Source organism: Asparagus officinalis, chromosome 6 (genome assembly GCF_001876935.1).
Source record: "Asparagus officinalis chromosome 6, Aspof.V1, whole genome shotgun sequence".
In the NCBI taxonomy this organism is placed as follows: Eukaryota; Viridiplantae; Streptophyta; class Magnoliopsida; order Asparagales; family Asparagaceae; genus Asparagus; species Asparagus officinalis.
Window position 1 is genome coordinate 67555234 of NC_033799.1, and position 12218 is coordinate 67567451.

General features: G+C 36.1%; 1 protein-coding gene across 1 annotated transcript in view; it reads right to left on the reverse strand.

The window, feature by feature from the left end:
• Positions 520 to 12218, reverse strand: part of LOC109846267 — a 17651-nt gene continuing 5952 nt past the window's right edge. Inside the window, exon 3 of the mRNA XM_020415493.1 lies at positions 520 to 1047. Coding sequence (XP_020271082.1) covers positions 520 to 1047 — 528 coding nt within the window. The remainder of the gene's footprint in view (positions 1048 to 12218) is intronic.

Genomic DNA, 12218 nt, shown 5'->3' on the forward strand with positions numbered 1-12218 from the left:
TCTCTTTGTTTGCATTGCTTATCCTAGCTTATATATCTTATGGTATTTCATATTTGCTAGGATAACTTATTAATAAGTTTTAATTGGCATTTAATCGGATTAGATTAGCATAAGACCCTAATCACCCCCCTCTAGGGTCTAACAAGGGGACCGCAAATATCCGAGTGTATCAATCCTAAAAGTTCATTGACTCTTTGTCCGCCAATAAAAGGTTATCTAGTCATTTTACCAGTTAAACAATATTCACATGGTGGTAATTGAACATTAGATAGTGCAGGAAACAAGTTCATTCTGATAATTTCTTTCATTTTGAAATACTAGCATGTCCTAGTCTAGAATGCCACAATTCAGACTCAGAAATATAACATGACAAGTAGTTCAAATTAGAAATTTTATTATCAGAATTATTACAAATTACTGGAAGAATGCATAATTAATGATCGGGCACATATTTTCCCATAGCATACACTTTATTATTATTGCCTATAGAAACTATGTTATATAGAACCTAACTTCCAGTCATTTCTTTATCAAGCTGGGAACAGAAATCAGATTGCACCAAATTCCTGGCACATAGAACACATATTTGAGCACAAGAATGTTGTCCCCAAGATCCAATCTATATGAACCAATACCTTCTACATCTAGATAGGTATTATTTCCCATATAGATTATATGTTCTCCTTTCTTTAGCTTGGTGAATTCTACGACTCCATTCTTGTCCTTTGCGATATGCCTAGTCATATCGGAGTCGATCCACCAACCGCTGATATCTGTCATCATAGCATTGCATTTCGTCATACCGAAAAATTCTCTTTTGCTAGTACCCCCTTGTTCTGAATGCTTATAGCCTCCCTTATTCTCCTGCTTTTCACCTTGTGGGTAATTGGACTTGAAATGCCCGAACTTTCCATAATTATAGCAGGCTCCGCGGGATACTTTCTTTCTCTTGAACTGCTGTGACTTTGGTCCTTGTAGTTGTGATTTACTAGGACCAGAGTTTTTATAGCTTCCAGTATTATACCTCTGGCGGACATAATTCAGCTCCTGCTACACCATATTCAGTTATGGTTCCTTCCTACTGGCTATTAAGTCTTGTTCTATCGTTAGGTGCATAGGAAGATCAGTGACCGACTTAATGGCAGGATTCATTATTAATGTGGTGGTAGCCACAGCAAGTGAAGGAGGAATACTATTCAAAATGGTTGCCACTTGCATTCTTTCTGGGATTTTAGTCCCAGCGGTGGATAAGTCCTTAGCCATGACAATCATTTTATTTATATGCTCTACAACATTGTCTCCCTCTTGCATACGACAAGAATTATACTTATGCAAAAGGAGTTGGATGTTAACTTTAGAAGCAGTGTCATATTTTTCTTTTATTGCATTCCACATATCCATGGAAGTCTTATAAGTTTCAAAAACTTTGATTAAGTTATTCTTTTATTGCATTCCACATATCCATGGAAGTCTTATAAGTTTCAAAAACTTTGATTAAGTTATCTTCCATGAACATGAGCATAAGTGGAAGTCTTATAAGTTTCAAAAACTTTGATTAAGTTATCTTCCATGAACATGAGCATAAGGCTTTTCGCATTTTTATCTTTCGACTTCCACTGTTCAAACCCTTTCTTTTCTTCAGATGTTGATTTATCAGTAAGGGTTGGAGCAGTGGTTTCGATTACATCATCAATATTGTTATGAATAAGAGTATATCCTATTTCTCTATGCTGCATATCATAATTACTGCTATTAAATTTGTTAATTTTTTCTAGTTCTGATAGAACGAGTTTACTAGTCATTCGGTAAAGAACTAAAACTAAATTCAATTTAAATATGTATAAAGTTGATATATTGACAATTATACTAAAATATAATAAAGTTAGCTAAAAATAAATAAATAAATAAAAATGAACCTGATTGTTCCGAGTTGATGAAAGAGGCTCCAATTTGAGCGAGATTGTCACTCAACGGTATTGATTGGATCAACACTTGTTGGAGTTTTGTCGTCGTTTCTGACTGGATTTGGAGATGATTTGTTGTTGTCATCAGATTCCACTTGATCGGGACAACTACAACTGGCTGATTTTTTAAACTGAAAATAGCTCTGCTTATCTAATAAAAGGAATGAGGGGCTGTAAATTTGTAGGAAAGTGGGTCGGTAATGTGGGCTTTGTAAATAAAAAATGGACAAATCCAAGGCCTAGGGTGAAGCTGGGTAGAGGTTGATGTGGGCTCGTGAAAACTAGGCTTGTCTCTAGAAGTGGAGGGCACCGCGAGACTCCTTCACAGAAATCGGAAGAACAAAAAATCTCAGATCCAAAAGAGGGTTGACGGCGAAACCACCAACTCCGTCGACTGACGGCGGGTCCCGATGGTGCGAATCTTCAGCGACTAGATCTCCTTCAGCAGCCGTCGTCGTCATAGCAGCGGTCGAGTGATCGAGGTCATCGTCGCCTTCAAACGTAGTAGGGTCGGAGGAGGCGCAGTTGTCGATGGAGGCGCAGTCGTCATGGCTCTAATACAAGTGATTGGTGCATAGAGAAGAGAAAAGATCAATCTGATATTTTGAGGGGGGCTCCGATAACAGGTTAGGGTTTGATTTTGTTTCTGTGTTACAATTTTCTCAAGGAGATTACTCCTCTTTTTATAGGAGCCAAACCCATTATCTTCACCCCCTCCTAACCGCTTCTAAGAGAATTTCTCTCAACAAACTCATTTTCACGTTCTCCACTATTCTCTCTACTGAGAAACCATGGTTGATTTGGTCATCCATGACCGAGTCAAGCTAACAGTATTTTTATCCGCGAATTTTTTGGGGGCCAAACTGATTTGGGGTTAAATAAGGGTTAATCTTTAAAAAAACTAACATTGTAGGGGTGTTCCATATAACCCTTGAGTTTTTTTAATCTATAAGCCCCTTGAACTCGGGGATTATTGCAGATACCCCCACTCTCCCACCTCAACAATTTTATTCGATTAAATTCTCCTGAACTTTGGGGTGTCGTACAAAATCAATCTAGACTTCAACTTTTCTCATCAATCTCCTACATATAATTGACAAATAACTAAAATATTTTTTAGAGAAAAAACTCAAAATTTAGTCATTTGTCTTTTGCAAACATAACACCCTTTCCTTTCACATTTTCTTTTTTAAATTATAATTTGGGGGAGGGGTTTTTTTTTTTTTTTTGGGTGGGGTGGGGGGGCGCAAAGATTAGGAGGGTTAATTAGCATTTATAAAGTTTGGGAAGGTTTTATCAAAATGTGACCGAATTTTAGGGGTTTTGTAAAGTTTACCCCAAATAGAATAAGGGGAAATTTTTATAGTTATTCATCTAGTTTCTATAGTTTTAAAATGAATTTAGAGATATAGTTTTCACTATCTAGAGACTAAATAACACTTAAGCACCCAATTATTTCTCGGACTGTACATTTAAATTAATACCCTAAATTATTAAAATTAGTATTTAATTTTCTAAATTATAAAAAATAGTACTTTAATACCCTAAGATATAAAAAACAGGCACGTTAGTACCTTCTGTTAGTTGCACGTGGAAATATTCTCACATGATATTTTTGTAATTATACTGATCCTATTTATTATCATACTTATCACTATACATATTATTCATCATACATATTATTGATCGTTTTACTAAATTTTATATTTATGTTTATGAAGGGTTATTTTTATCATAATAAATTTTTTAATGATATTTATAATATTCTCACGATGGATAACTTAAAATATGTATGTGTTATTTTTTTACAATTTAAAATGTCGGACTGGAAAAGTAATAAAATAATAATAAGTATCATTTAGACGGGCTTGTGTAAGCTACAGGAAAAATGCGTACGTGAAAAAGTGTTTTTTATTTTTTTTTCTTGAATGCTTCCTGACTCATGCTGGCGAGTCGACCGTTAGGCGAACCTGGATTTGAGCACAGTCGACGTCTACGCGGTTTAGGTCCGTGTCAGAGAACTGGGCGTGCGAACTCTTCTCGTAGACAAATTCCCTGTAGACCCATAGAGGTATTTTTTACCGTCTACAAGACCCCCTTCAAAGTTTTCGGACCTAAACTGGCTTGCGTGTGGTCTGGAACACTTTGAATGAAGAAACTGTTGGCGAAGCAAGTGCCTGCGATTTCTCTTAGGATTTTTAGCAAACCCTCAGCTATCAACGGGTTTGATGTGCCTTTACCGATTACCGTTTGAATCGGGCTAGCCATACTATTCTCCTCAGTATGATGAGTTGTCGAACAGTTTCTCTTAGGCTTAATGCTAAGATTTCTGCTCTAACCCTTAGCCATCTGGGGCGTGGGTTTCAACCGTTTAAGCAAGGTCATTCTTTTGGCTTTGTTCGTAATTTTACCTTTGAGGGCGAATGCATCGTCAAGGCGAAATTAATTTTTGAGAGCCAATTCTCGCGCGACTCGTGGGGTTATGCCCAGTATTTGCAGGCGAAACCCTTCCTTTTGTAGGCGGAACCGGATCTGACGAGAGATGAGCCACGCGTCTGCTGACAGAGCCTCGTGCTTCCCAGCTAAGACATTGGATCGTGGCGATCGTGACTTGACAGCACGATCCTCGTGCGTTTCGCCCTGCGACGTATCGTGGCCGTGGTTCTCGGACTCAACCGTTGGATTCAACCGCCAGTCTTGGTTCCTTCGATGTACTGAGGGTGATCTGGACCGTCGAATTTAATCGTGGCCACGTTTCTTGTTCGTTAGGGTTTTCGCCTTTCGAGGGCAGTCGTGGTCACGTGGGCAACTCCGCCCTTCTAAATCAGCCGTTTTCCTCCATTGGGATTTACCGTGCTTTCAAATCTCAAAAGGGAACATCCAAGGAAAGAATTCCCGCTTCCTCTTACAATGGTTCCGAAATCTAAGAGGTGCAAAGTGAGGGGTGCAGGTCCCGGACGTTACTCCGACCGTCTCTCTGCCGGCATGCCTGCTGGTGCTCTGGAGTCGTGCCCAGGTACGTTGATGGATTCGTTGGGCGATCCCTTGCAGGCCGGGACCCATTTTCATGTTTTCAAACGAATTTCATGACTTTTTGGGAGGAAATAGGTTTTCTTATATTTGGGACTCATGACACTATTATCTTACTAATGGGTGAGTCTCACATGCACAACATCTCTTTTTTCTTCTCTCAACCAAACACAAGAAAATGAAATCAAAAACCTTCACATGGTGTGTCAGGTGTTTTGATTTCATTTTCTTAGTTTCTCAGCCAACCAAACAGCCCCTTAAAGGAAACTCATTTCATCCCAAAAAGTCATGAAATGAGCTTGAAAACATAGAAATGGGTCCCACAACCTATTTCCCATGAGTAATCTCCCAAAATTAGGTTTAGGAAATGAATCAAACAGCCCTTTAGTTTTAAATCAGTATAATCATTTGACAAAAATTAACAAACAATCAACCGCTTCCTTTTAACTTCAACATTAATTAGTATTGCCATAGTACTCTTCTATAGACAGCCCTTTAAATGATTTTTCTTCCATTCAACCTCCACGTGGACCCGTCATGTATGTGAAAGGCAGTGGACTTTCATAAGGGGAAAAAAAAGAATCATGCTACTTGTAGGCCCCTCGTTTTTAGGAAGGAAAATGATAGGGGCACACTCCCAACCACACCTCCAACCACACCCCCTCTCTCATTTGCTACAGTGCACCGGGCCTCACATGGGATTTTAAAATTTAAAATCCCATGTGGGGCACGATGCACTGTAGCATATGAGAGGGGGGTGTGGTTGGATGTGTGGTTGAGAGTGTGCCCCTATCATTTTCCTTTTTGAAATATCGACGTCCAGGTTTGAAAACTATCGCTTGGGATCTCCAAGGAGCCTCTTTTCACTTAGAACGTCTTTGGTAGATTACAATCATAATTATTATTTAAATGTAACTTGTAATTTTTCTTTTACATGTAACCGTGGTTGTAATTGTTTGGTTGAATTTAGGATTTTACATCTAGTACTTTCATTTGTTTGGTACTCTTGGTCACATTTCTTATGCAGCTTGTATTTTTTACTATTTTACTTCTAAAAAATTGAAAACAGTTATTAGGCTGTGTTTGGGAACATGGATTTGGGCCCTGGATTTTAAATCCAAGGTATTTCAAATCCAAATCCCTAGTTTGGGCTACAAAATTGAGCTAGAATTTCAAATCAAATTATTTTAAAAAGAGAATTTGAAAGCCCAAAAGCCCGTATTTGAAATCCTACCCTACCCCTTGTCATTTACCAAATCCCGATCCCAAACTCCTGTCTCGTTTCTCAGCTCCGACGATCCCCGACTCCTCCTCTCTCTCGTTTCTCAGCTCCGACCGATCACGACTCCTCCTCTCTCTCGTTTCTCAGCTCCGACCGATCTCGAATCTCTCTCTCTCAACGCAGCAACGCAGGTATCTCTACTCTCTCCCCTTCTCCTCTCTCGTTGAAACCCTAGATCTGATCTAGGGTTTCGGTCTCCCCCTTACTCCTCTCTCTCCCCCTTCCATCGAAACCCTAGTTCTGACTTGGATTTTCTCTTTTGTAGCTTGTTTCCTCTCTTTCAGTTGGTCTCCTAGATCTATGGTTAGTTTTGGGTTTCGTCTGATTTTTTTTTTTTGGGATTTACAGGCTACTGTCAGCGACTTGCAGGAGGAGATTCATACTAGAAGTAAGCGATTCATGTTTATGTGATTTTTTACTGTTCTTGGGAGGTTTATGTGATTTTGACAAATATTGGAGTTTTATTGCAAAATGCTGAAAGTTCATACCGGTTTAGTGAAATTTACCCATTATTATTCTTAGTTTGTCATTTGTTAAAGCCCAAACCGAGCAGAATGAGGAGGTTATATGTCTGCAGCATGGGTATTTTTTCTTAATCAGTCTATGAGGCACCATTTTTTAGTTACCAACAACCAAATGAGCTTGTTAAAGTGGGAAATAGAAGTCTGCAGCATGGGTATTGATTTTGATAACATCTCTGTTGGCTTAGGATCCTGGCTCAGTGACAAAGAGATGTGATCCTGGGTATCAAACCTTGATATCTGGATACAAAACTATGTTATTAAACTGGTATCTGGACTTGCAAGCAATAATATTGAGTGAGTACCTTATTGTTTATGTGACTAGGTAATTTTCTGTTATTTGACTTGATACTTTCTGTAACTTCTGTTAACGCTTTATGCTGTTTTTTTAGTTGAAACCAATGGACCACCTTATGATGCTTTAGGGCATTGTTTCAGCGCTTTAATGTCGTCTGTTAGCTATAGATATTTGTTAAAAAAAGGGTTAAATTCTCCAACAAAATGAATCCATATATGCAACATACTTAAAACTGATGGTGATGCTGAAGACGTGAGACCCGTGATTATATCTTTTAATTGCTGAATTAGTATAAACTGAATTAGTTTTTGTTTTTTATATTATTATCTGCATATATGAAGACAATAGACAGTGGGAATTATCAAATGAACCCATGAGGCACTTGTACTGGCTCAGTGACAAAGAATGTAGACAACAGCATGTGTTTGATCTTTTTATTAGCAAAACTTGATATGGCTCAGTTTGTTTTTAGTTCAAATTTCAGCCTAAACTACCACTTTAGTTTAAGGATTAATCCTAGTCCGTTTAAGTTGAATCGCCAAACAGACCCCTAGAATACACATGAAATCCGAGAATTAATATGAAGTTGCCAATACTGCAGGATATTCACCAACATCGATCACATCCTTTGAGAATACATTTGAGAATTAATATGAAGTTGCCAATACTGCAGGATATTCACCAACATCGATCACATCCTTTGAGAATACATTTGAGAATTAATATGAAGTTGCCAATACTGCAGGTATGCAATGAAATTGATGGAAAATGAATTCATATACTGATTCAAAGAAATAAAGTTCATATACTGATTCAAAGAATGTAAGTTCCTATGCCTTTTGCTTTTACCCTATGCAATGAAATTGATGGAAAATGAATTCATATAAGTATCGATGCAGGCTCCTTATTGGCTAACATATGATTTCCCTCCTGAATTGAAAGAAAGATTAAACAAAGAATGGGGAACAAACTGGAATGGTCAAGCACAGAAGTGGTAAGCTTGTTACTTCAACCTCAATGGCCATAATTGGATATCAAATACTTTATTGGATATAGACTGAACATTAAGGAAGGCCCTTTAATACCTAATAAGATGATTTTAGGAGATCATTTACTACCATGCTGTTCCTGTTCTTTTTTTCTTTTTTTTCATCTCCTGGTTTGGGTAATTGTATGCTTTTATTTTTGTTTGTAAGCATCTCTATCTGGAGAGCTGAAGAAGTTATCGTTTCAACTAGTCAACTTATTTGTCATTTATAAGAAGAATATGTTACCATCTAATTTCTAATAAAAAAAGATTATCTACTTGTGTATAGTTGAATACAATTCAAGCTCAAGTTTGAACCAAAAAATAAAAGGTTCCTCTCCAATGAGAGATGTTCAGTAATACTCCAAGGACTCCTAATATAGTGAGACATTCACAATTTTTAATGTTTGTAGAGAATTTATGCATGGCATTATATTTAGCCAGAGGTTGGATATCTTCCTACTGAGCTGGAAAAGGCTTAGTTGTATTTCAGTTAAACTCAATTTTGATTAGTTTATAATCATGCTTCTATTTCCATCTAGACAGTTTAATAGCCATTTAGGAGGAAGATATTGGCTAAGAACAGAGTGAAAACAATACAGAAGTAATTCCTTTTTTTATTTGGGAACAGAAATTTTTGTTTTGTATGCATTGAAGGCAATGTTTCAAGTTAATTCAAATAGGTCTCTAAAATGCTGAAGCATTTAAAACTCCAGAGGTATAGAAATATCTTGTGTGTATATTAGTTTTAGACTTAGCCTAACCATGCAGCTCTGTAACTCCACAGGTATAGAAAAAACCTGTGCTTAAGGCTCTTGAGTCTTGCCTATGCCACCTTTTTTTATCACTGAATAGAATTGGATTCACAATTTTTGTGTAGATTATAGTTCGCACTTTTGAGGATTGATGGATGCAGGAATATAATTTCACATTTTTAACGATGACTCCTGGTATGATTTTGAGTGAGCAATATTTATTGAGAAGAATGAGCTTGTACAAGTGTTACTCTTGTTGGCATCTGCATTGATTTAACACATTCAGCTAGTCTCACCTACGTTGTTGAAAATGAGTTCCTGTTTGTCGTTTCTATTACAGTATTACTCTTATACAGTCATTTGCTTGGTAATGAGGTGACTCATTTCCATCCACTCATTCAAATGGCCCCCACTTGAAAATAATCACCTTTTAATTAGCAATTACCATGATGCATGACATTATAGTTCTTTTTGTTTCCATACTTCTCTTGTTGGTTTTCTTGTTCTGTACTGATGGTACTTTATCAAATCTAGGGTTTCGTTTAGGTGATTAATCATTTGTATTTGATCTGTTCTGTGTGCCTACATTCAGCTAATGAGTTTACCAACACTTTTCTCCTGTTTGTGTTCCCTCTTTCAGTTTACCAACACTTTTCTCCTGAATATGTACTGAATGACATATTCAGGCTGAACTACGCCTGATGGCGGTTGGTTTGTGTGTGTGTGTGTTGGGTGGGGGGTTGGAATTGTTTGAAGATTTGTTTGCTTTGTTTGGCTGTTTCATATTTCTTTTGTTGGGATGGAGTGATAAAAGGATTGAATGTTATAGACTTTTTTCCGCTGGAATGAATGAACCTGTAAACATATCTATCGTTGTTCTGACTTTTGTCAAAGATGGAAGTTATTCTTGGGTGGATGCTTTTGCTGCTGCAGAAACATTTTACATCTTTACTCTTATCCTTACACTTAGACTCTATGTACGTTGAAGCCCCGTTAACTGTGTTGGGGTGCGTGTGTAGGTTCTCATTTTGTGGCTGGATTCTCTTTATTCTTAAGGAGTAGCTTCTAGTTGGATGGCAAGAACCCCCAAATCTTTGAACCCATTCGAGTAAGTTCTCTCTTGGATTTCTTTTTCTTTTTTAGGCATATTTTAACTCTCATTATTTTGTCATTTATGTTAGGATGCAAACTTATAGTTGTGACTTTTGGAGTGAGTGATGCTATCTTTATTCGACTGATTTTATTAATTTTAAAATTGATCCCTAAATTTTGAGTACTATGGTTGGGATTTGCTCCCTGACTCTTTTAGACATGGGTTGTGAAACTGAAGGCTGAAACTTTAGGCCCTGATGATGATAAACTCACATTTTTAAGTGTTTATGCAGGGATTAGTTTATGTGAAACTTAATCGAAATCACAAGCAGATATGCTTTGTTGATGTCATGCCTAGAAGTAGATGATGTAATAATAACAAGATATTACTTGTTTGTACTTGCTATATTCATTTTTTTATACTTGTCGGATTTATTTTTGTATAAGTTTTATATACTAGCACCTCCATCAGAATACAGAAAGTATACAATCTTGTACTTGTTTTCTTTTTTTTGTTTTAAAGTTCGATTTTTGTGACGTGGACTAATTGATGCTAAATTGTGTAATGTAGGACTCAAATTCTTCGAGACATGAAGTTGGGCGCATTGGAGAGAAAAGAGGAGAAGACTTGAAGGATAAATAGAGGATTCTAGATATGTTTTATTTTAATAGTTTATGTTGTCGTAATTTGGCTTGTTGTAGCAAATCATGGTTACTTCTTATAGCAAATCATGGTTATCAACTACCTATGGTATGTTGTGTTTTAAATGAAGGATTATTGTGGAGTGTAGAGCTTCTTATGAGGAGTGTTTGCTAAACTCTTTTGACTCGTCGAGTCTTTTATCATGGCTAGTTATTGGAGTAGTACTCTTGTTCTTTGGAGATTGAAGGTTGATGTAGTATTGGATGAAACCATGAAAAAATGGCGTAATAATAAATATTTTGGACATTATTATTATTTTTTGTATTCTCTCATACCGATTCATGAAGGACAAGATGTTTGCATGTATATTTATAATTGCTAATGAAGAGATCAAACTTCTGAGGGGGTCGTGAAATTTACCCTAACTTTTTCCTCAATATAAACCATAATGTCCGCATTTGATTTAATTATTAAGGAGTTAAGAGAGAGCATAAAATTTTTTAAAACACCAATTTCAAATCCAAATTCATGTATAATAAAGTGCATCCAAACATCAGATTTTAAATCTGTGATTTCAAATCCTTGCATTTAGTGATGACATCCAAACAAAAGATTTTATCAAATCATGGATTTCAAATTCTAGATTTGAAATCCCATGATTTTAAATCAACCTTTCAAATCCAAATATTAGTTCCCAAACGCAGCCTTAGTTAATTTTGTATATTTAAATTATTTATTTTATTCAATAAATAATGTTTTTGTACTTTTAGAATTTTATTATTTAAAGTATTTTTTATTTTAAAAAAATAGTATTATTTTGTACATATTATTTTTTTATAAAAGTAATATTTATTTTAAAAATATTATTTTTGAAATTTTATAATGGAAGCCTCACCTTTGAGAATCAAAATAGAAAACCCCTCAACCTTTTTTGGTCAATTTAAAAAGCCTTTGACCAAAGAACTTTTTGAAAGATCTTCTCCTTCTTCATTTTCCCCCCCACCGTTTCTCTCTCTGGTTGGTTTGTTTGGCTTAATGGCGCTTAAATACCTTATTATTTCACCACATATCTTATATATATACTATTATAAAAGTGGATTAGCATGTTAAAACATTTCTTCCCAAAATGCCCTCTAAAACACATTCATGCATACATAAAACATATGCATACATGATTTTTTTTGCGAAAATTTTACATACATACATAAAATGCATACATGTACATCTATACATTAATGCACCCCTTCAGATGCTTCTCATAATTATTCGTCGGTTTCATAACTCCCCATTAACCCTCCTGAATACCAATATTAACAACAAATTAAACCCACCCTTTCAAATCTCATCACATATAACTTCTATACAACCATCATCCTATATATTATCAACCTCTCAAAGCTCCCAGCAATAACTCAATAAATCCATAGAAAAATCACCTCAATTTTTTTACATTTGGATAATTACATATAAAGTTTATATGTTATATAAATGAGTGGAATTTCCATTTTCCATGTGTGTGTGTGTGTGTGTTTGATTTTTGGCATGCAAACATTGTTAATTATGATCTTTGTTTTTGTTGTTGAAGTCGTAGCAGTCATTTAGGATT